The 26,583-nt window shown below is 30.2% G+C and overlaps 1 protein-coding gene across 2 annotated transcripts in view; it reads left to right on the plus strand.

Moving 5' to 3' along the window:
* mio (GATOR complex protein mio) overlaps positions 1-26,583 on the plus strand; it is a 111,509-nt gene that overhangs the window by 77,474 nt on the left and 7,452 nt on the right. The window contains exons 16-25 of one of the 2 annotated variants that reach the window (XM_085812696.1): positions 296-368; positions 1,200-1,395; positions 2,612-2,683; positions 8,311-8,423; positions 15,279-15,448; positions 17,752-17,817; positions 20,550-20,622; positions 22,790-22,970; positions 25,514-25,688; positions 26,438-26,549. In XM_085812696.1, coding sequence (XP_085668822.1) covers positions 296-368; positions 1,200-1,395; positions 2,612-2,683; positions 8,311-8,423; positions 15,279-15,448; positions 17,752-17,817; positions 20,550-20,622; positions 22,790-22,970; positions 25,514-25,688; positions 26,438-26,549 — 1,231 coding nt within the window. Of the gene's footprint in view, positions 1-295; positions 369-1,199; positions 1,396-2,611; positions 2,684-8,310; positions 8,424-15,278; positions 15,449-17,751; positions 17,818-20,549; positions 20,623-22,789; positions 22,971-25,513; positions 25,689-26,419; positions 26,550-26,583 lie in introns of both variants that reach the window. The other variant, XM_085812695.1, reaches the window with a different exon arrangement.

Genomic DNA, 26,583 nt, shown 5'->3' on the forward strand with positions numbered 1-26,583 from the left:
AACATTTTTGACTTTCTATCTCACTGTCTGCATTTTCTTTGTTGTATTATATCAAATATCTTGTATATATCTTATTTGAATCAATATGTATGATGGCAGTGCATCACATTCAATTTAATTGAATGAGTTGTATTCAGCACAATGATTGATATTTTGAATATTGTTGGATTATTTAAAGTGTTCTATGTTAAAAAAACTGTGCATTTTAAACTCATCTTATTTAGATTTCTGATGCTAATATTTTTATTAGGTGTTTTATTTTTATTAGGTCTAATGATGCTAGTATTTTTATTAGGTGCCTAAAGTTTGGATGAATGCTGAATTGGCTGAAGACCCGGCACTAAATGGAGTTTGGATGTGGTTAGATCATATCCTTTGTCATAATTCTAAGGAACTAAAAGCATTTGAAATAATTTTTTGTAATTTTATTCATTGTGATTCACAATGATAAAAATGTAACTAATTACAGGAAAACTCTTTCATTTCAAATATTTAGCATGTGTATATATTTTACATTTGATAATACTTGGTTCATAATTAAGTCTACTGTAGTTTACAAACTAATTAAAATGTCAGGAATTGATCAAGAAATCATTAATCAAGAAACTTTTGCATAAAAGCTTTAATTTCACCTGCAAATATTTTATATTTTCCGTATTAATCTATTATAGTCAAAACTTGTAAGTTTGTGTGTTAGAGAAGGGCTTCTGCACTTCAACCATGCATGTCAGATATGATACAAATATTTACCAGCACCTGAGGAAAAGATTCTGTGGGTGTCCCCTGTCCTCAGTCATCTGCAAAAGAATGGGATGTATTAAAAATAATGAATATGATAAAATATAATGAAATATTGACTGAAGCACTTATTTGTGTGTGTGTGTGCATGTGATACTGAACGTCAAAGTTTTTCTGTGTAGCATAAATGTAGACCAAACAAAATGTGTAGAAAATATGCGTTATACAGAAAGTTGATTTAGGTGAAGATAGAAGTATTGACTTTCCATATTACCTCTAAATTTATATAATATATACTTCATCAAAAAATGTAATGCATACTTATAGTGTACTCATGAGTTCTCCATAATTTGTTTTTTGACTATCATTATATCATAATTTTGCACAAATATAGAAAATTTTGATAAATAATCTAATTGTCATGTTGCTTCCTTTTTTTTTTCCCTTAATTATTTCTGTAATGGTTAAAGCTGCTGTTGAAGCTGATTCAAAGAGGAGATCAAATCTCAGGAACCATCCCAACTATGAAGGTGTCCATTCTGTGATATGTGGAGAAAATGAAAGTTTTACCTCCAGTCAGAGTGAACCTCGACGAGTGACATGGGTTGGTCTCTATTCCACAGAGTGCAAGATTATAAAATATACTAATGAAGAAAGGTATTTATAATATGCTTCAAAAATAAAAGTTTTATATTGCATTCTAAAAATTTCTGCAAATTATTTGACTTTTGAATTTTTTACCCTAAAAATACTTTTTTTTGGGGGGGGGATACTTTGAAGATTAAGGATTTGTGTTATATTATTTAAAATTAGATTGAATTTTTTTATAAAACTAAGGCCAACTCAGAGTTTAAGGAAAAGGATTTTTGTATTACAACTTATAGATATTTGTCTGCTGTAACCTCCCCAAAGGCATAAAAATGCAGTAAATGTTTAAAAGATGCATTTAGTTCGCAATTGCTAATTAATTTTAATAATTTTGTTTTTTCCATTGTACAGAATGCTAATAAAGTCAGGAAAATCAAAATTTCAAAAATTAATATGAATGAATCAAATTTTTTATACTGAATGGATAGTCAGTAATATTTATTCAAAAGGTAGCAACTGTATGGTTCCAGATGACTCTGTATTTGTGTTATTTTTTTGTAGAATTATCTGAAAGAGATACAGTTAAGAATAATTGAAAAATTGTGAAAATCGAAGAGGCTAATATAATGCATGCATCTATTTGCAGTATTGTAATAGATGGCTTTTAACACTTCAAATTTCATCATGTTAATCTGTTTATTCAGTGCTACTTATCTTGCACTTTTTCATGGTACACAGGAAAGTTTACTTGCCTTTTCAGTATATCCTGAAGTTCCCTGTTAGTATCATGATATTAAAGTTAAGTACTGGGAATATTGTTCACAGTGCCAGAGGCAAAGAAGTGCATAGCTGTGCATATTTAAGATCAGTTGTATGTTTTTTCACTTCAAAATCATCCAAAGTTCTTATATTATCTCTCTACACTTTCTTGTGTGAGTATGAAAGCAGTGCTACTAGTGCAATCCCATTCGTCCTCAAAAGGGGGGAAAAAAATTCCAAGCAGTGAAAAATTTAGGAATTCTTAGCACATTTGGAATGAAGCTGTTATCCATTTACCACACACACACACACAAATCTACATGTTCTACAATTAATTGATTTTTGAAATTGGAGTTTTCTGCCTGTATGAACACAGTATAAAAAGGAGACATTTTTAATTGTTAATTGAAATTAATAAAGACTAAAATTTGATACTAGTACATATTTATTTGTAGACTATTCTTTGTATATAATTATATAAAAAAGTATTTTCTTGTTGATTTTTAATTGTAACTTTTACTTTTAGAGAAAGAGCACTACAGCTATGTGGTTGGGGTGCAGATTTGGATTCAAATGCATTTTTTAAATTTTTGGAAAGGTATTAGTCTTTTTGCATATTTATATTCTATATTTTGATATAAGCTTTTATACTTGAAGGTTTCAACTTTATGCACTTAATTTTAATGTAAATTTGCTTAGAAATAGAAGAAAAATTATACTTCATACCAAAGCAACTGCCATTAAAATGTAAATTGTTTCTTTATGGAGTAAATAGAATGAGTCAGTCAGTTATAAAAATTCAAAATTAAAGAAAGGCATAATGTTATAGAAAGTTATAATGTTTTGTACAATTATAAATGAAAATTCATTTAAAAATGCTCATAGATCTTTCACAGTTGAGAATGATGCAAATAGGTTACTATAAGCTATAAATACAGATGAGTTGACTTATACCATTTCAGTTTACTCCCATTTCATGTGAAAACTTCTCGCACACCATAATAAGGAATGATAATAAGTTATGACTTTGCTTTAATTTATTGACCTAGAACAGGAATTTCCAGCCTTTTTCTTGCATCGACCCCTGTTAAAAAAAATAGTTTTCTTAATTGAGCCCCTTAAATTTTTCTCCATAATACACAGCATGCAACACAATCATAATACAAATACTGAATATAAATAACTTAATAATACAGTCAAAAGTCGTTAATCCGGACTCGTTGGGACTTCGGCGATTCCGGATTATCGATTTTTCCGGATTATAGATCATCAGTTTAAATCTTGTAAGATGGCATGCAGAAATTCTAAAATTAAAAATATGAAACCGTAATTTATGAAATAAAGAACAATTATGATCTAAAGGGTATCAAAATTTACCAAAAAAAAAAAAAAAAAAAAAAAAAAAGCTTAATATTTATTTGTTTACTTTATTAAACATTTCTTTCAATGTAAGTTGTTTAAGTTGCTTCGTTTTAAAAAGTCAAAAGTCTTTAATTCTATAAACAGACATAATTTCTTGTTCAGTTACGAAGTTCCCTGTTCAAGCCCGTTAATTGCTGTGCCGAGAATACAGACTAACTTGTCAATCGAAATTTTTTCGTTTTCACTAACCTCTCTGTCACATTCTTCATGTCTTTATCCATTTTTTGCAGCAATTCCACTTTTTGTTTGTTGGACATCGAACCATACTTTCGTTTTGTAGATCCTTTGGAAGTTCCAGCATCGGAAATTCTATTTGACATAATCGAAAGTTCAAGTTTACTTTTATAAAATTGCTCTTACAGTCTGCAAAAAATAATAAGCGGGATCCAATTCGAAGATTATGCAATCATTAACATTAACTGAAATAGATAATTAGATAATTTTGATAATTTTAGCTTACACCGTCCGTTATACATTAAACGCGCAGGCGAAAACGTATTCTGCACTTGCGCACACGCATATGCGCAGTAGTCAAGGTCTTATAGTAGTCAAGGAGGTTAGAATAGGAGGTTAGAATCCTTGGTCTTATGCGCACGCGTAAAACGCCTGTGCGCATGTGCCAACGCTGCGCATGCGCAGAAAGTTTTTAGCTTTGAAGTCCGGATTATAGATCATTCCGTATTATGGGTGTCCGAATTAACGACTTTTGACTGTATATACTTTAAATAACTTAAGTCTAACACTTGGTCAAAAATTTAAACATATTTGAAAAAAAAAAAAAGTGTTTTGTTAGACTTATATTTTATTTTTATTTATTTTTTATTTATTTATTTTTTCTTGTATTTCATGTTTTAAATAAGAAGTATAGCATCTTCCTTCAATGCAATCAATTCTTCTTGCATCATAGTATCAAAATCGGGTATATCACAGTTCAGCAGTTCTGTGACCTATGCTGGCACATTCGAATTTTCAATGTTTTGGAATTGAACAATACCATTACATTTTTTTAATTATCTTATTACAGTACCCTTCTAATTATTGAACTTTATACCAATCTAAGACCAATATCTTCTGAGAAAGTTTTGCTTTCTTTGAATTTTGATTGTGTTATCTTGTGTTTCTGGGGTTTACATTTTTTACATTGTACTTATTGCATAAGAAATGTATATATTTTAAAAAATATATTATTGGTTTTAAAATGCATTAAATATTTTTATATATTTTACCCCTAATATTTATTTTATATGATTTCTACCTTACTATATGATGTAGTATTATATCAATAAATAATTAATTATAAATTTTATTAATAATTTTTTGTAATGAATGTGATCTTGATTATCCCAATCAATTGGCAGTGCATATTCCACTATCGATCCCCTGGTCATTATTGACCCTTTTTAAAATTTCATCAACCCCCAAGGATGTATACCAACCTTGCTTGGAACCCTTGACCTAGAAGATCTTAATATTATTATTTACCTATAATGCTGAATAATTAAACTACAGCATAAAATGTGAGCGGAATAAAAAATGGAATATAACATACAATATAAAAAAAAAGACAAGTTACATTAATGAAGTGGTAAAACCCCAAAAGAACCAACAAAACAAACATTATTTAACTATAAGCAGAGGTTAATCTATGCACTCTACTTTCCAGTTTTTGTAATAAATCCTGTCACCTTAAATCATGAAAAGCCCAAACTTAGCTTTAATCTCATCATGTGGATAATAAGATAAAATTTCAGTGTTAAAATTGTGAGATCAGAATGTTGACCTCTTTTTTAAATGCCATAAAAGCATTAGTGGAAATAGAAATCAAATAGTTACATCAGGAAAAGAGTTGGTGTAAAAATCAATATATGAAACATTTCAGTTAGCTTATGCTGTTGACATGTTAACCGAAAAAATAATTTAAAGGCATTTCAAATAAAATTGTTAAATGTTTATTGCCCTTTTGCAAAACCTATTTGTTTGAACAAGGATTTTCTTCCATGTTATATTTAAAAAATAAATACAGAACAAAATAAAATGTGGATTCTAATTTACGCTTAAAACTAAGTGAAATAAAACCAGACGTAAAGAAATGGATTTCTCTTAAACTGTTCCAAATTTTGCACTTAATTTTAGAATTAAAGTATTATAACTTAAATTTTGATAATTAAAATGGTAACCAATTTTTTATGTATGCATATTTAATTCAAATAGCTGAAAGGTTGTGCAACTGAACAAATATTTTTTAGCCCAAAAAGGCATTAGCCCAGCAGGGCTATTAATTTCAGAATGGCATTTTGCGTCAAATCATTTTTCAAACTGTTGCAACCAAATATTATCACGGTGTATTGTATTTAAAGAAATTAAATAATGAAGAATCTGCATGAATGTTTCTTGCATTATGAAATAACAATGGTACCTAGAGCCATCAAATTTTGAATAACGTAGTCTTCCAACCGAAGATGGGTGCATGCTGAATGAATTTCAAATTTGTTTTATTATCTATTTAAAATTTTGCAGAAACTTTAACGAATATTTTTTATTAACAAACTCAATAATTTCAAAGCAAGCAATGACAACACTGTAAGAAAAAAAAACATTTTAATCTCCAGTGTGCAAGACTGTATATCAGAAATTCTGAAAGTATGCTGTTTTAAATATTTTGTGATATTGCTGTTGAATTGAATTTTATGGTTGAAGAACATGATATTTAATAAATAAAGGTAACACAGGAAACATTAAAAAAACCTTCTTTGGGCATAATATAAAATCTGAAAGCTTTCATTTTTTTTAAATATTTCTATTTAGACATTGAAAAATAATCATTGTAAAATGTATTGGTGGTACTAAAGGTTTTCAGTTTTTATTTAAGTGGTACGCGTTAGTCAAAAGTTTGAGAACCACTGGTCTAGACAAGCAGTGACTTGATCCTCTGGCTTTTGGACTTGAGCAGCTGAGATTGGGTGGTGATCACAGTATGAGTTCCTTGCTGGACATGGCATACTCTAGAGTACTTTTTAAATCCTTCACATTCGCCATTTTCAGAGCTTTCTGTATTTCAGGATCCCATATGCCATCTATAAAGTATTGCAGGGACAGGATTTCCTTTGTTTCTCTCGGGCACTCCAAAAAGGCAAGGTGAGACAGCGTTTCAGGCATGTATAAATGTTTTAAACTGCCAGTATTGCTCCCTGCCACCGTTACAAATTTCTTTAAGGTATCAACTTCTTTGGCGACTGTAGAAATCCTGTCATCAATTTATTGTTTGATTTGTTGTTGAACGGCAGAAATTCTTTCTTCAATTTCTCCAACTCTGTTTTCAACCCTGTCAATTCTGTTTTCCAAAGCTTTTCTATTATGCAGGTAATTTCTTTCTTTTTTTTTAATTTCCCCTTGACGTGCTTCAATCTTTTCTTGACCAGTTCCCATCTCCTTAGACCGCCTTCATCTCCTCTTCAACAGATTCTTCGCTAGCTCTTGTCTCTACTTTAACAGCTTCATCTCTTCTTTAAATGCAGCAAAGGCTGCTGTCAGCTGTCTTAACTCTTGTCAGCAATCACTCTTGTTAGTGGTATTCAATCCCACTTCTGACATCAAAAAGTGTTGCATGCATACGGGTTCATAATAGATTGACAGTACAAGTCCGATGAAAATTAATAAAATTTGTTCTTATTAAAAAAATATAACAGAATGCTGGAACTTTCGTACAAGTGTTCAAAATATCACGCAATATAACCGTGCATATGGATTCATAATAGATTGACTGCACAAGTCTGATAAAAGGTCACAAAATTTATTCTTATTTAAAAAAATATAACAGAATGCTGGAACCTTCATACAAAATATTCATACAAGTGTTCAAAATATCATGCAATATAACCAGTAGTTATACTTTAAATGACTAAAAACATTAAAATATAATGCAGTTCAAACGAAAGAGAAAACTAATTCAGATATCTCAGTTCGCGTGGAACTAAGTAAATTGCATTAACAGTAAATAAACAACTGAGCTGAGATGTTTATCTCTGGATTTTTAAAGCATTTTATCGGTCACGAGAGAGTCCTAGTAATTTCTTTGCTTCTCGACATTTCTGGAAAGCAAAAGAATAGATTTATAGTTACAGGTAACACAGTAGGCAATAACATTTTTTTCAATGGGAGTATAAATTACAAGATATCTATTTATTAAATGTTAAATGTACTTGCTTCTGTATTCTGACTTTTCCGGCATAGTTTTCTGTTAGAATATATCTTGTGGTGCATTGCACGGTGAAATAAAACAATTTTAATTATAATTCTTACTAATATTAGCTATCCAAGTATAAAATTCACAACAGTATTATTATTTTAAGTATTACACAGTTGTCAGTAGTAATTTCATAAAAAAAATTCAAATATTTATTTGCTGATCTGTTATAAATCCGGAAACCAGAATGACTATTGTCTAGTACAAAATCCTAGATATAAGTATAGCATACCAAATCTAAAGTTACAAATTTTGTATAATTTAATAGAAATTTTGTATGCTTTTAATATATTATAATATATTTCAATCCATGTTGAAAATTTCTGAAATCTATTCCAACATTAAGTGAGGTTTATTTGTGTTCAGATAAATTGTGCTTCATAACCAAATGTAAGTGATGCATATTGATTCAGACATAATGCAAGAGATGAGATGAAGGAAGTAAATGTGAATAGTTAAATATATTTGTGGTTTTAAAAATTAACTTGATGCAGTGAATTAGTTGGAAAAATATCCTTTATGTATCCCTATTTTTTCTTTTTTAAATTTCTTATCCTTAGATTAGAGAGCGATGGTCATTTTACAAGGGCAGCAGCAATCGCGGTATTTAACTTGGATATCAGAAGAGCTATTAAAATGCTTAGCAAAGGAGCTTTGTCTAAACATTATAAAGGTACAGTAAATTTCGTCTGATATATTTTTCAATGGATTTAAAGAGATGGAAATGATGGCAAATTATTTTTTATGTATGGAGTTGCCAAAAAAAAAACTGTAGCATTCTAAGAAAAGCTTGTAATTGATATATAAATTACTATATTGTATTTTATACAATTAATTTATATAAAAATGCCCTATAGACAGTATTGAATAATACCAAATTTCATTTTCGTATCCATTTGTACAAGATTAGAAGTCATTTATTTAATACTAATGATACTTCAAAATTTCAATATACAGTTACCACTTATTTATACAAAATTTGTGCTACCTACTTTTTGATTAAAAAAAAAAAAAAAAAAAAAAAAAAAAAAAAAAAAAAAAACACCTGTGTTTTTATTTTCTTATACGAAGTAAAAAGGAAGTATTGTAATCGTGAAAAATTTTGGGTATCATATTTCAACGAAAATAACCATTTTGACCTTTATCGAATGCAATTTAATGATGTTTTTGCATGACATCTGTATGTAAGGACAGAATAAAGGACTCTTCCCCCCAACAAATTATAAAACTGATTTAAAATTAATTCTGAAGAGGTTTTTTTCATGGCGCCTGTACGCATGTATCTTGCATAACTCAAAAACAAGTAGCCTCATAATGTTGAAATTTTATATACAGGACTGCTATAATATGTAGATGTGCACCTCCCATTTAGATTGCAACTGGGCACACCAAAAGTTTATAAATATATATAAAAATGATTAAAATTTTTTTAATTATGTTCTGATTAAAATTTTTATGCATTTAGTTAATTTGCATGCAATAATTGTCGAATTATCAACAATTTGAAAGTTTTTTAACTCTTTCGAGCCGGGTAGCGAAAACGCGCGCTTATCACGGAGGCCGGCAGTGTCTTACGCGAGCGTCTCTCCAGGGCCGGGGGCTTTTTTGCTACTAAGCCTTAAATCCATGAAATTTCCGAAGTATAAACGCATTGTTTAATAATGCTCTATAGAGTATTTAAACGGCTTATGCTTTATAGATATTTATATATATATACTTTAATTACTTTATTTCTTGTTTAAATGCATATTTTACACATTTTATTTTAATTACTCGCCATTTTATGACTTTTAACATTCATCTGAAAACTAAATATATTACTTAAAATTCTCTTTTCGTATGAAAAATTTAAAAACAGGGATCTACACACAGTCCTACGTTACGTTCCTTGCACTCGTAGTAACTCATTTGCCGTTTTGGAGGATTTTTCCGGGAATGTGAACAAACGAAGCATTGTCGTCTCATTTTCTTATCAGTCTCTTCTGAACAAAGTTTTGGAAAACATCTTTCAGTTAATCTTTCAGAATCAATATCAGAATAACAGAATTTCAGAATCAATATCTGAAATATTTTGCATCATTTCTGCTATTTCATGCTTTGTTAAACATTTTCGACGCTTCTACATTGCAACGGTAAAAACAGAAAGAATTCATGTCTAACAAGATCTAATTATTTTCTAAAAACTGAACTGTAAGCCGAAATACTCAACGCTTTAGCGCATATAAATCTTCTACTTACAATAAACAACTACCACATGCGAATAAAGTGCAATTTAAAGAGACGTCATAAATCACGCCATTCGGAAACATTTAGTTCCCCATTTGTTTATATAATCAAAAACACGTGTATGTTAGTCATGCTTCTCTCATTTCGAGTAGAAGGTCTAATGTACATGTATCTGAAACCTGCCATCTTGTGGCAGAAATTATAGTTTCTAAAACATTCCAGGATACTGTCACAAATACGTGACAGTCGGTAGTAAATGGGAAAATGCTCTGGCACGCCTGCGTGTCGGCCGGGAGTTGAGTGTGTTCGTTGCTGGCACGTAGACATGACAGTCAGCACGAAGGGGTTAAGGGCAGCTAAGCCTAATTTTTGATTACCATAGCAGCCATATTTAATTACATTTGAAACTTAGCAGAATAGTGGATTTGTTACCAATCTAGAGAAACTAAACTTCGCAACAAAAAAGTAATGTCTTGTTTTATTGTTATGAATTAAATTATACTTAATTCATTTTGGAATTATCATTTAAGTTATTAGCTTGTTTTTGTGTAAAAGCTGTAATTTTAATTGTAAAAAGATTTTTTTTAATCATTTTAACTGTACTTGGGTGTTCTATGTTTTTCTATATCTTTCAATTTTTAATGAGACTATTTTGAATTATTATGTATTTTTGCCTTTTCGCAAAGTGAGAACTGAATTAATGAGTAGCGCATGCGCATTAGGTAAGTGACGCTAAATCGTCTGCGAAAAACTTGCTTTTTTACATTGTTTTAGATTTATTGTAATATTTGAATAGTACTTGTGGTAATTCTTCCGATGATATCATTCTTGCACACTCTTAGTTATAAAAGGAATGAGATGTAACGCTGTTAAGTGAACCTTGCACCAAAGTGTCATTATGGTATATAAATATAGTGAAGTTTAAATATTCTATTGTGGTTTATGTGCTATCGATGAAGTAGATTTAATTCAAAATTCGTTGACTGTTAATTCAGTATGTTTAAATGAAATGCAGGAAAATTGTGTATTATTTAATATTCTGTACAAGGAAGTCATGTGGTGTAGTCATGTGGTCAGGACACTTAACCGACACCAGTTAGCTGATGGGATGTTTAACCGAATAAGTTATACAGTCAAAATTCGTTAATTCGGACACCCATAATCCGGAATGATCTATAATCCGAACCTCAAAGCTACAAACTTTCTGCGCATGCGTCACATTGACTTTACCGCGTAAGACTTTTACCGCTGCGAATTTGTGTGTGCGCGTGTGCAAAATACGTTTACGAATGCGCGTTTAATGTATAATGGACGGGATAAGCTAAGCTAAAATTATCTAATTATCTATTTCAGGTAATGTTGCAGATTGCGTTGTTCCTTAATCTTCGAATTGGATCCTGATTATTATTTTTTGCAGACTGTTAGAGCAATTTTATAAAAGTAAGCTTGAACTTTCGATTATGTCAAATAGAATTTCCGATATATATTTACTAATATGTAAAGGATATACAAAGCGAAAGTATCTTTCGGAGTCCATTAAACAAAAAGCGGAATTGCTGCAAAAAATGGATAAAGGCATATCCTTTGTTTACCTAAACTTTAACGTTTGTTTATCTGAACTTTGTTTATCTTTAACGCCGCAGCAGCGTGCAATGAATTGGAAGTTGATCTGTCAGCACTATCCTTATCTTAAGGGCAGATGTTTTTATTTTATTTGGCTTATAATTGCTTACTCAATGTAGTATTTCATCTCGATGTACTCCGTCTTTGATATGATTTTGACAAATTAGTCGGTATTCTCGACACAGCAATTATAGGACTTGAACAGCGGAACTTTGTAACTAAACAAGAAATTATGTCTGTTTATAGAATTAAAGAGAATGTATTATCACATAAAAAACGAAGCAACTTAAACAACTTACATTGAAAGAAATGTTTAATAAAGTAAACAAATAAATATTAAGCTTTTTTTTTAAATTTTGATACCCTTTAGATCATAATTGTTCTTTATTTTGTAAATTACGGTTTCATATTTTTAATTTTATAATTTTTGCATGCCATTTTACCAGATTTAAACTGATAATCTATAATCCGGAAAAATCGATAATCCGGAATCGCCGAAGTCCCGACGAGTCCGGATTAACGACTTTTGACTGTATTGAGAATATTAATATAACATATTATATTGAAAATTACACATTGTGACTTTCAAAACGTACATAATATTATCTATTTACATGAGTGATCTAGTTAAATCTAGCGTCGATAGATGGCATCACGTTCCGGTGACTTTTCACGATCTGACGCTTTGCTTCGCCCTACTTTGTTTGTGGCCGCCTCTTTCTGCAGCTTCAATTATGAATAAAAAAAATCTTAAAGAATATTTTACTTCTACATTAAACATTATGCACTAGTTTAGGGCTATAAACATTAACCTATGTAAGTATTTTAAGCGAGAAGCGTGGTAATAAAATGTTACAGAATTTTTATCTCAAGGATGGTGGCATGATCTGCAAATTATAGAGGTCACAAATAATTTATACCTTTGCTGGTCTTAAAAATGCACTTTTTTAAATTGTTTTTAATAACAAAATAAAATATATTTGTTAAACTAACCCTCACCACCATATGTTTCTATAAAAAAGTATACTTCAAGAATAACAATAATTTTTATTGCATTATTCAGATTTTTTATGAGAGGGAAAGAAAATTTCATTAGTGAGAAGAGACAAACGATTTTTTAAGGGAAGGAATGTAACATGATGTGATGAGCAAAATAGTAATGAAACGTAAATATATTAGAAATTTGAAAGCATTTGGAAAAGCGAGATTGGAAAATTAATATCTATAAGTAAACAAGAAAAATTATTAATGATGTGAAAGTTGATTAAATGAAGAAGCTTTATGGATAATTTTTGAAGAATGGGATCTTCAAAAATTAACTGTAAAGCTTCTAAATTAAAATGTAATTAAGTGACCACTGTACTTAAAAAAAAAATTCTTTTTCCTTTTGAAATTTAATTCATATTGCCTGACAAGAAATTTCAGCACCTTTTTCAATTTCGCCAATATACACCAAACAGCACGATACATATCAAGCAATGCTAAATTAACACAATAATTAAAAGCGCGTGTGAGATCTTCAAGAATCGAAAACTGAATTTTAATGATAAGTGAAAAAAAGAACTTAAATATTGAACTTATGGAGAAGTCGAGAAATTTTGTAATTGATTGTAAATTTAAATAATTTTTGGGTACGCGCCAGCTAAGCGTCACTGTTGGCTTAGTGTCCTGTTGACTAAATGTCTTAGACAGTTAACTGTCCTGTAGCTAAATGTCCTGACGGGGAATTCTGTGTGTCGGCTGAATGTTCTGTCAGCTAAATGTCCTGTCGGCTAAGTGTCCTTGTTGGCTAAATGTCTTGTTGGCTAACTGTCCATGTTGGCTAAATGACCTGTCGGCTAAGTGTCCGTGTCGACTAAGTGTCCCTGTCGGTTAAGTGTCCCGTCGGCTAAGTGTCACAGACCCATATCAAATACCTAGATGTATCAAAATCGGATATAGTAAATATGATAGATATCTTTGACTTGCATTTATATATTTATTTTTTATTATTCTTTGTAGTTTTAATAAAATTTTAGCAAGGTTTAATTGAAAAATTACTAACTCTTAAAATAATCTCTTTCTCCCGATATTTAACCATTCTGTGTGTATTAGTTAGATATGCTTTGAAAAAAAAAATGTTGAATAAACTTTGAAATTTGGTAATGATATCATATATATATATATATATATATATATATATATAGTGGTTAAATATGAAATCAATCTCTGTTTTATGCTAGGGCAATTTTTAAAGTAAAAATCATTTTATGGGGAAATAAAAATTCATTACTTTTCTTATTACAATGTGAATATAACACCAATTGCCTCTTTGCCTAATCTTCCTGACTTATAAACATTTCTCAGATTAGTAAATGGACTTCACAACCCTTCATTGATTACATCTTGTCCCATCCACTGAACTAGTTAGTGACAGTTTGTAGGGTGCTGCCATCTGTTTGCATTTGTTTGGAATCCAGAAATTCTCTCAATGATGTTAAAAAAAAGAGTGCAAGGTCTAGACTGTAGAATATATTATTAGTTATTTTCCAAAGTTCTGCAAAAAACTGTGTATTTTCGGCAAAAAGAAAAGTCACTATGGAGTAGTTATGTCTTATTAAGGAGCAGATCTCCTGACATTTTAAGTATGCAAGGTCTGTTGCCGTTTCACAGTGTGTAGAATTAATGAGGCACTTGGAGGGGGGGGAATCAATAAAAATAATACCTTCTTGGTCTAAAAAAATTGTTACCATGACCATCAGGTTTATCTGCTTAACCATTTTGGCATTAAAATGTGAAAAATATGCCATGTATTATTTTTAAAGATGTAGTATAGCAAATATGTAGAATAGAGTGTAGAAAAAGTTATATTGGTGTGTAATTAATAATAAAGTCTTCAAATTTGATCTCTAGACACAGTACTTTACTAATTTTTGGAATTTGAATTTACAGAGAGTATCAATTTTATATTTATATAATGCGTTTTAAAGATGAATAATAAAATATTTAGATCATTTTCTAAGTGCTAAATTCTAGCTATCATTTTTGCTTGTGTTTTAGTTTAAACATGCTTAAGACATGCTCAGTAGTTATAAATACAGTAATAATTAACAATAATAGTGTTCGAAACAATATATAAAAATGTAAATGACATCGTGAAGATTGTTACTACTGAAGCACATATTTTCTGAAATGTGTATGTCAACAGTGGTATCTGTGGCTTTGTTATAACAGTTATGTGCTTACGTCTTGCATTATTATGAAGTTTTTATTTTTCCTGTAAATAAAAATATGTTTGCTAGCATATGCTGCATGCATCAGTCTTTATCATAAATTTATATAAATAAGATGACAATATATCAAAGCACTGGCATGTGGTATAATGCATACTTAAATTTTATTTGGGGTAGGGGGAAAGTATATGGTGTGTGAGGAATAGACATATTTATAGTTTCGAATATATAGTTCAAAACCTTTGATCTTGTTTTCATAATTTTTTTACATTGGCACTTCATGTTATTTTATCTTATATTCATTCGTAGTAGTTCATGTTGATAATAACATGAACTACTACGAATGAATATAAGATATTTTATTATTTTCATTTTATAAGATAATTATTTTCATTTTTATGTTATATTTTTATAAAGTAACTTATTCAAATAATTAACATTTTGAAATGTTTATTATTTTAATATAGGTTCAACTGATTTAAATGCCATAGCTATGGCATTAGCTGGTTACACAGAAGATAAGTCAGCATTGTGGAGAGAAATTAGTAGTTCTCTCAAATCTCAGTTATCTGACCCTCATCTCAGAGCAATGTTTGCTTTCCTTACTACAGAGAAAGATAGCTATGAAGAAATTTTGGTTAGTTTCTAAATTTTATTCTTCTTAAAAATTTGAATTATGAAGCAATCAGAAATTAGAATGCATATCTTACATATAATTATCAATTCTGATATCTGATGTGCTACTATAAAGAATTTTAAAACCTACAAGGAACCTTTTGAAAAAGGCGATCTGAAACTTCTCGTGAGTAACACATGATTTTTATGCATGCAGGAGTATATTCAGGATCAGATAATCCACTACATATTGCTAGATTAGTAGTCTGAAATCAAAATCTTAAGTTGCAAAATTTGAAACTTTGAAGGAACAATCATGATCTGCATGATTATCATGTGCTTTACTATAAAATAATTATCTGTATATATTTTAAACTTCAGTTTTTCTTCCATTCCCTATTTCTCCCCCCCCCTTCCCCTTATTATTACTTTTTTTTTTTTTTTTTTCCATTTGAGACTCACAATGCAGGAATTCATTGTAGTTGAAACTGCTGATTTTTCAAAGGAATAGTATGGTAGTTTAATGATATTTAAGCAGTGTTTCTTTATACAGAAGCAAAGTAGGCTTAAATCAATTTATGTAATAAATAGGGAAATATATAAAATCTTATAAGAGAGGTCTAAATAGATTTTGCCTTTTTATATTTCATTACACAAACACCATAAAAATATACTTTGAAATTTATTAATTTCCAAATGATGAAAATTAAAATGGGTTTGATTTGGAAAATTTAAACAAAATAACTATTATATCTTCGTAATGACCTCTGGCATGCTAGAGAGAAGGGGTGTTACAATAAATGGCTGCTATAATGATAATGGATTTATTATACTCATATCAGTTCAGGACATCTTGCAGTAATTATTATAATGGGATAGTTGTTATAACAAGTGATCATTTTAATGAGTTCATTGACTGCATTAATCAATATTATTATTAAATTTTAATTTGTAACATTCTTAAAGTAACACTAAGATAAATGTATCATTAATATAGTATCACTTCAATTAGTAAACAAGTAGTATGTTTGTTATAAATATTGTAACTATATAGACATTTAAGTATTTTTAGCTGTCATGTAATCTTAATTTTTGTGAGTATGTAAGGTACTTTTCCCTCCTTCCAACTTCTTTCATGGTGTAATTATAGCACATTTGGTACATATTCGATAGGTCCAGGGTTTGCATCGTGGCAAGGGCATTGCACATTTTTCTCCTCTTCTGCTTCAAAATAACCTAATGACTCTACAGTGGTGCCTGAATTAAAAGGTGGTGGACATCAGTTTGACACCACCAGGATTTGGTGATTGGGTCCCCTAATCCCCGTTACCCTTGAAAGAGAGAGTATATAAGGTATTTTCTACCTCATTCCAGCATACCTTCATGGTGTAATGACAGCACACGTGGCACATATTTGAGAGGTCCAGGGTTCAAGACCCGGCGAGAGCATTGCACATTTTTCATGACTTCTACTTTAAAAAAAAAAAAAAAAACTTGATGCCTCTGCAAGTATACCATATGAAAGAAAAATTTAGTCTCTTCTTTATATGCCATCTGTGCAGATGTATATAGTTACAATATTTCCTTTCTGTACTACTTAATTTAACATTCACTCTATCTATTAATGTTACTTTTTGTTATCAAAAACTTCTTCCAAACAATGTACAATATAAAAGCATTGTATAGGCATAGCCATCAGTAATTCAGCTGTAAAGTGATACTGAAAGTAGAATTATAGCTTCTTACTTTTATTTTAAATACTTTTCATTATTTTTCATAAAAGAAGAGCTCATAAGAAGAAGTACAAAGTAAAGTGTATGTAAAATGTCATAACATTGAGCATAAAATCTTGGACTTATTCTTTAATAAATTCTAATGATTAATAATGATTGAATTCTTTAATAAAATCTCTAATAAATTTTGTAAATTAAAACCTCAGAATACAGTAAATACTCAAACGTGCAAATTTTCTATAATAAGAAAAAAGAATACTGTTAAAATCTAGGGTAATTTTTAAAGTTTAATGTCAACTCCCAGTCAATTATTTTTTGGAAAATGCATTAAAGAATATATTCAGTAAAAAGAAAGAACTGCTGAAATATTTATAGATTTTCTCATCTTAAAAACTGACAACCCCTGTTATAACATTCTGAAAATATTTGCAGTACCATTAAATAGAAATGGAGTTATAAATTTCATATGATGTTGATATTTAGCATTTAAAGATATAAAAATATTTATTTATTTCCTTATTTTCTAATTCATAAAAGAATTAAACTTCTTTTGGAGTACATATTTTTTCTGTATCTACTGTTCTTTTTTCAGAATGAAAGTCGTATTGCTGTTCAAGATCGACTGGCTTTTGCTTGTTTATATCTGAATGATAAAAAGGTAAAATTTTTCTTGAGACAAATTCCCTTAACAATTATATGAAAAGTATATATCAGATATAACAGGGAATTAAAGTTGTAGAATTTTTTTTTAATTGACACAGGGTTGCCACGCTAACCTGAAAAAGTCAGGGAATTCGGAAATTGACTAAAAACGTCCGGGGAAAATCAGGGAATTTAAATATTTTAATCAAAATGTGGAAAAGTTGGAATTTCATACAGCATTCCTGCCCAAAAGCGATTTTTAACCAATATTGGAAGTGAATCACTTTTCTTCACGAATTATGTATCCCATGAGCATCATTCAGGTAGCTGATATAGAGCCAGTTTTCACAGTTACAATCAGATTGTCTTTTAGAAAAGCAAGTTTTCAACAACTCTGGTTTCCAGTAACATCGAAAATCGAGAGATTCGCATGCGCATGTGCAGTGCATGTTGAACAAATAAAATGCCTTTCCATTCTCATATAAAACAAAGTCGGTTCAATTCCAGTATACAGTATACACAGGATTTGACAACATTATTATGAGCAACTTGTCATAAACCGGACATTTATGACAAGTGGAAAACGGGTCACTTTGGTGTTGGCGACAATTTTCAAAATCATGTTAGGATGTACAGTATACTAGAATTTTCCCACAAAATCTTTTAACCCTCTTTTATCTTTTATCAGTGGTATTTTTGCAAAAATCCTATTGCTGAGCAAGGAATAGAGGCACAAATACGGTACATTTGAAAAACTTATATGAGGAAAAGTCACACTTCCCTCCTGATGATCTGTGCACAGGCAGCCATGATAAAAACATATGAGGTTTTTTGTGTTTTTTCAAGCATGAATTGGTTGCTCATATTTATTGAACATCATATTGCTTTTTTACTGAATACTGTATTGTTCTGTCAGTAAACCACAGAAGCCATTACAGTTGAGCGTAATATATTCATTAGTGTATTTGAAGAGTGGCTTCTTCTCTTGACATAGGAATTGCAGTGATCCTTCATGTAATTGATATGACTAGTTTAAATACTTCACAGAACTATGAATAGTTCTGTAGCATACACTGTTAGCTATCCAAAATGCAACACTTTGAAGAACAAAAGATATTAAAGCATATTTTACTGGGGAAATAATGTAGAGTAATGGTAAATTGATTAAAATTACCATCCTGTTAGACTTGTGGAATACACAGAAATTGGTATTTTGTGTAACTGCCATGGCTGTTAGTAAGTGCTGAGATGTGTCTCATCACTGAAGGAAAGAGGCTGTGGATGTGTACTTAGAATGTGTCAGTCAATGGTGTCTTCATGTGTTTCTAAAATTCATCTGATGTAGCCCTGAGTGTTGTATGATGAACCACATGTTTTTCAATCATCGATCAAATGTGTTATGTAATTGACATATTGGGAGAAAGGATAAGACACAAGGCTACAATTCAACCTGGTAGCAATGAAGAACTTTTGGGCATTGTGGGTCATGTGTGGTTATGCATTCATTGTCTTGTTGAAACTTGCAAACAAGACTTGAAGATAAGGCAGAACAACAGGCTCCAAAAAATCAGAGATGTAATAATGACTGTTATATGAGCTGGCAATGTGCTTTAAGCAACTGTGAGAATAAAATCTAATGGTACTCCAAACCATAACTCAGGTGATGAATTGGTTGGGCAGTGCATTGCACAGGGGTTATGATGTCTGTCAATACGCCAAACTCGGATAGAACTTTTATGGTAGTGTAGGTAAAATTGAGATTTGTCTGAAAAGACAGTTTAATTCATTCATGTCCATTCATTCATTCTTGTCTGGTATTTAATGTAGCTGCAGCATGTAATCATAATAATCGGTGTCTTGAAGAGATTCCCATCCTATGCGGATAATGTGAAATGCTACACGCTGACACACGTTGTACAACAGATCCTAATTCTTACACTCGGGTTACTGATGTTGCTATGTGATTTGATATTGCCATGTATACAACATGCACGTGCAGTCCTTCCCACTGGTTGGTCAATCTTCCCTGCATTCATCAATTTTATTTGTGCGTGTTTGTGGCTTGATTTCATTCAATGTGAAAAAACCTTTTTTTTTTTTTTTTTTTTTTTTTTTTATGGTCTCTATAAGCCACAGTTTTCTCTTGTCAAACTCAAGAACTTGCTTAACGACTGCTTTTTTTTTTTTTTTTTAATCAGGCATGCAAAGAATCTACAATTCTAGTATTTAAAAGATCCTATTATTCTCCTTTTTTTTTAGTACATCTAGTTGGAATTACTGGTGTGCATGATTTGCATATGTGCTGCAGTACTAATCGATTGGTGTGCATGATTTGCATATACACTACAGTGCTAATCGTTTGCATGAATGTAAATTCCAAGCCTATTGGATACTTCCACAGGTGTTGCATTTTGGGTGGCCAGCTATTATATGTAAATGTCTTGTAATGCATACATTTATCTAACAATGTTTCAGACGTTTATTTCTTTCTTAATTTCTAAAAAGAGTTATCTATGTAATGTGTGTAATGGTTTAACCCCTGTTAATTTGGATGAATAGATTTTGTTTAGTTTCTATTTTGGTTAAATTGATTTTCACTTTTTACTGGAAATCTTTTAATTTAATTCATATTATTGTTTTATTGTTATGAGTTTTGCAATGCATTTGTAGGATAATTAGTTTATGTATTATTACATATTTTGTAAAATTTATACTGTATACCTGACATATAAATATATTGTTTCTTAGCTTGCTGATTTCTTAGATGGCCTGAAGAAAAATATGACAGAAAGTGGTAATTTAGATGGCATTTTATTAACAGGTAAAAATTTTTATCAGATCATCTTTTAACCCCCTGAGTAGCATAACTGCTTTAATCCAGTCATAAGATTTTTTTATCATTTGGTTAATCTTACCTTATTATTTAAATTATTTTGTTTTCATATTGATTTTAATGAATTAATATTATCTTAAAGAGAGTAATTACGAAAACAGAGATTAAAATAATTAATTATACAAATTTAGCTAATAAATGCAGTTAAAATACACTTTTTCATAAGCAGATCCATAAGACCATACTACTGAAAGTGTTAAGATGCAGAATTCCAGTTATCCAAGCTAACTGCAACTGTAGCCCAGCTGAATAATCGCGTTATCTTTTTTTTCTGGGAGTCAAATATGTACCTGTTTCTCTTTCACTTAAAATAAAACAAGAATTTTTATTTATGGAAACTATAAAATTAAATATATAATTAATCTTTTCCTGACTCAAAGAGAATAAATGTAATGAAATAAGAGTAACATCATGTTTAATCTGATTCTAGAAATATATATATATATATATATATAAGATATAACAAAATATGATAGCTGTTTCAAAAAATAATTGACGACCTCAAAATTAACATTCTAAATTTGGTAATCTGCCCCTAAATTCATCTCTTCTCACAGGTTCCAGACTTTTCTATCTTATGTGAGGTAACGTTTTAATGCAGATGCCTCTCGTCCAATCAAATTACATCTAAACCAAAACTGTGAACTGAAACTTCAGCCTTCTTGTTATGAAAGTACTATAACCTTCCCTCCCCCCCCCACATAGTTTTCCTGCTGACAAGACGCGTTTACACCATGCTGCTGCTTTCTTAAGATGACGTTCTAATTAAAAATGCAATTTATGTATTCAAATGTAATTAGGAAGTATCTTATTTGAAAAAGGATGATTTGATATGCATGGAAAAAATAAAGATTGTGATTTTTCAAGATATGTTGTGCTAAATTGTGTCATCATGCCACCTTCAAACCACAGTTTCATTACAATAATATGGCGCAGCCGATTTTCGACCCTAAAGGCGTGGAACTTCAGTGCAGTTTATTTCAACTAATCTCACATCGTGTAACGAATGGAAAAAATAAAAAAGGCAACTATTCATCTGAATTCCCAGTCAAGCCACTACGGTCATCTACGCAGGATTGTAAGCTGTTGGGAGATCCACTGCTTTCATCTACGCATTTTGAAATCATTACATATATATATATATATTATATTATGGTTAAGCAATCATTGGTTTAGATAGCTGGAATATAAAAATATTTTATTTTATTTAGTGGCAACACATTGCTTTTAAATAGTGGAATTTTGCGATTAAAAGTGAAAGATGAATATTTTATAGTTTGCTGAATGGCATTAGTGTGGCATGCTGGAGATAAAAATGTTTTATTTTGAGCAGTGTTACCACAGCTTACTTTTAAATCAATGATTTTGTTAATAAAAAATCCATGAAATTCTTTTAAAATAAAAAATTAATTAAAAAAATAAAATAAAATAAAAAGGAGTCAAAATTTGGGCTTCGGAGTGCACGTGTTTGGGTGGAGTTTTTTCAGTGTATGTTCAAAATTTGATGGCTCTAGGTGTCATCATTTTTCTGAAATGCAATTAAATCCAAAAGATAAATGTATTGTGTTTTGCTCTGTTGCAACACATTTCTTTTATATTGTTAAATTTTAAAATCAATTTGAAATATACTAAATATCTTATGCTCGGCTGAGTGGGAATAAACAAAGTTCTTTTATCGCTGAGTTTTTATTCAAAAGTTCCTTAAATTCATACAAAATATGAAAAAAAAAATCAAAATTTGGGATTCGAGGTGTACATGTTTGGATGGAGAGGTACATGTGTTCAAAATCTGGTGGCTCTATGACAATGAAAAAAATTAGTGTTGCATTCAATGATAATAAGTGGCCTCAAAGACGAATAAAAAGTTTACATAGCTAGAATTCTATTGTAATCCTTTCAAAAGCTCAATGCAGTTACTTTTTCTGTGGTGAATTTTTAATTTTGAAAAAAAAAAAAAAAAAAAAAAAAAATTCCTCTAGATATAAATTTTCTGTTGAATGTGTTCTAATTAACATTGTTTATTTACTTTTACATTTTGTTGTTATGTAATGTAAATGGAAACTATTTGTTTACCCATTTTCAATGGATATTGCAGGTTTAACAAATGATGGTTTATCATTAATTCAGAGGTATGTAGATACTTCAGGTGATGTGCAAACAGCAAGTTTAATTGTTCTTCACACACTACCTAGTCAAATCTGTAAAGATCCAAGAGCTCAAGCATGGGTATCCAGCTACAGAAATTTATTAGATACATGGAAGTTATGGACACAAAGGTATCTATTCAAATTCAAACAAATTTGAAATTAATTTACCATGTTTGATTATTAGCTCAGTATTTTGGTTGTTATTATGCTCCTTAGGTGTGCCTTTTGTGAAATAAATGCAATAAGGTGTGCATTTTGTGAAATAAATGCAATAAGAGGGAGAACTACAAAGCATATTTTATTTGAAAATGATTTTTGCTCAGTTTGATTATTAAAATATGTGTAATAAACAATAAAATGTATTAAATTATTATTTCAAAATTTTTTAAAATTTTAGTGGTATGTTATAGATTTTTGTTTAATTTCCAGTGCTGTTATTTCAGCTTTCAGTCCCTTGTAAAATAGCATAATAAGATATGATATATACATTTATACATAATAAAATATTGTAAAATGTGTTATGCTAGGAAATATTTTGTTTGAATACTTTTTCATGATAATATATTAGACAACATTGTTAAAATTATCAATAATAGTTTCATAGTTTAAAAAAAAAATAAAATCCAGTTACCTGTATTTCTAGGGTATATACAGTCAAAAGTCGTTAATTCGTACACCCATAATTCAGAATGATCTATAATCCGGACCTCAAAGCTAAAAACTTTCTGCGCATGTGCCGCGTTGACACATGCGCATAGGTGTTTATGCGTGCGCATAAGACCTCTTACGACTGCGCATTTGCGTGTGCACAAGCGCAGAATACATTTTCGCGTGTGCATTTTATGTATAACGGACGGTATAAGCTAAAGTTATCTAATTATCTATTTCAGTTAATGTTGATGATTGCATTCTTCCTTAACTTTCGAATTGGAACCGGCTTATTATTTTTTGCAGACTGTAAGAGCAATACTATAAAAGTAAACTTGAACTTTCGATTATGTCAAATAGAATTTCCGATTCTGGAGCTCCCAAAGGATCGTACAAAACGAAAGTATGTTTCGATGTCCATCAAACAAAAAGTGGAATTGCTGCAAAAATTGGATAAAGATATGAAGAATGTGACAGAGAGGTTAGTGAAAACGAAAAAATTTCGATTGACAAGTTAGTCGGTATTCTCGGCACAGCAATTAACGGGACTTGAACAGCGGAACTTTGTAACTGAACAAAAAATTATGTCTCTTTATAGAATTAAAGAGAAAGTATTATCACATAAAACGAAGCAACTTAAACAACTTACATTGAAAGAAATGTTTAATAAAAGAAATAAATATTAAGCTTTTTTTTTAAATTTTGATACCCTTTAGATCATAATTCTTCTTTATTTCATAAATTACGGTTTCGTATTTTTAATTTTAGAATTTCTGCATGCCATCTTACGCGATTTAAACTGATGATCTATAATCTGGAAAAATCGATAATCCGTAATTGCCGAAGTCCCGATGAGTCCAGATTAATGACTTTTGACTGTATATATATATATATATATATATATATATATATATAACCTAAAAAATGTGCTACGTGCACTTAAGTATTTGAGGATCATGACTTGAACATGCCTTAATTTTGAAATAATGCACTACAGACAGCTTTACTATAAGTATATTATTATTTTTAGGCTGGAAAGGGTAAATAACCAAATTAATCAGACTTAAGAGCTATTATGTCATGCACCAGCTCCATCATCATGTATACTCCACTCCATTTAAAATATCATTACACATATGTTATCTGTCTAATTTTTACATACAGTGAAATATATTTGAAATGAAAATCCTTGACTCCAGATAATTTTGGTCTTCTGTGGTAATAACTGCTATAGTTCAGTATTGATTTTTGTTTACATTCTTGAAAATACTGGTAATTTTCAGGGTACTTACATATTATCGCAACCAGGTTGATGCTATTTACCCTTCCGGTTTCGAATTTGAATAAGTTGCAGAATTATTTTTTCGGCGGAAATCTTTTCGCTATTGCTTTTTGCACTGATTGAAAACCATATTCGCCATAACCATGTACACGTAGACTTATTTTTACTTAAAAAAAAATCCCAGAATTGCACAAAAATGGCATTGCGCACACTCGACTTTATCCATGTACACTGCTATTTTGCATGTGGAGATTCACAAAATTTTCCTGCATTTTTGTGCAAATTTTTGTAATTTATGAGAGAATAGCAGTGTACATGGATAAAGTCAAGAGTGTGCGCAATGCCATTTTTGTGCAATTCTGGGATGTTTTTTTAAGTAAAAATAAGTCGACGTGTACACGGTTATGGCAAATATGGTTTTCAATCAGTGCTAAAAGCAATAGCGAAAAGATTTCCGCCGAAAAAATAATTCTGCAACTTATTCAAATTCGAAATCGGAAGGGTTTAATTGCTAATAAATTACAAAAATTTGCACGAAGGTGCAGAAAAATTTTGTGAATCTCCACATGCTCTTTTTACAAAACTACGTATAACACATAGGGTTGTCGTAAGTAGGGTCGCCAATGGCCTGGTTGCGTTAATACGCAAGTACCATTTTCAGAGTTAGGTTTACAAGAGGTTTCATTGTATTTTTATGTTAAGTATTTTATAATTTTCTTACATTTTAGTATTTTTTCATTAGGGCTATGTTTGATGTAAATTGGTTTAGTAATAATCCACATGCTAGTAAACCCACGCAGCAAATTTTTGTGAGCTGTAATTTTTGTCGAAGGACAGTTTGTAATTACCTACAGTTTCGACCACCATCTGGAACTTCACGATTCTCACAAGTTCCAGCTTCATCAGCTAACAAAAAGGTAACCGTGAAATAATTATTTTATTTTGAAATTAATTATTATGATTATAAATAACAAAATATGTGTGTGTTTATTCAGACTAATAATAAATTTAAATGAGTGAATAACTAATTTTTCCCCATTCATATATAAAATATTGTCAATTTTTCTTATTCATTAAAAATAAAAAATATTTTCAATTTTCATTAAAGTGAGGAGGGACTACTAAAAGAAGATATAGCAGCAGGATTATCAAATTCTTTTCCTTTAATTGAAAACTGAAAAATGACATTGAACCAGAATCTGTTTCACTGCCAACCATATTTCTTACTTTCTTTTTGTTTATTTTTATTTATTTATTGAGAAGCTTGTTTTGAGTTTCTGCAAATAAAGTCATATTTAATAAGTTGATTTTATTTTTAATTTGATGTTTCGTACATTAGAAATATGGATGAATGATGAAATTTTTGCATGTAAACTACATATTTATGACTTGATTGACAAATTTTAAATGTTTTTATTTGCAATATTTGATAAGTAGAGCTCATGATCCACAATTTTAATAGTGATTTTAGTAATTTAATATAAACTGTTATAAACCCTCAATTTGCATGTAGTGACTTGATTTATAATGTTTGCGAATGTAAGGAAATCTGTATAATCATTCCATAAATTATAATGTGATAACTTAGCTGTATGAATGAGTTTTGTTGTTAACATAAAATGCTAAACATTATACTTGACATTACCAGTTACATGCTTCAATGCAGATATCATGTTGTCCTGGATGTCGCAAGCCCCTTCCACGCTGTTCTTTATGTCTTAGCCATATGGGTACACCTGCAGGCTTGCATTGGCAGCGCCCAGCAGATAACAGTTCAGGTAATTTATTATTAGCTTTGACTGTTATATCTGT

The sequence above is a fragment of the Stegodyphus dumicola genome, chromosome 3 (genome assembly GCF_044657685.1).
Source record: "Stegodyphus dumicola isolate Sdum_Otavi_A_Nest chromosome 3, ASM4465768v1".
NCBI lineage: Eukaryota > Metazoa > Arthropoda > Arachnida > Araneae > Eresidae > Stegodyphus > Stegodyphus dumicola.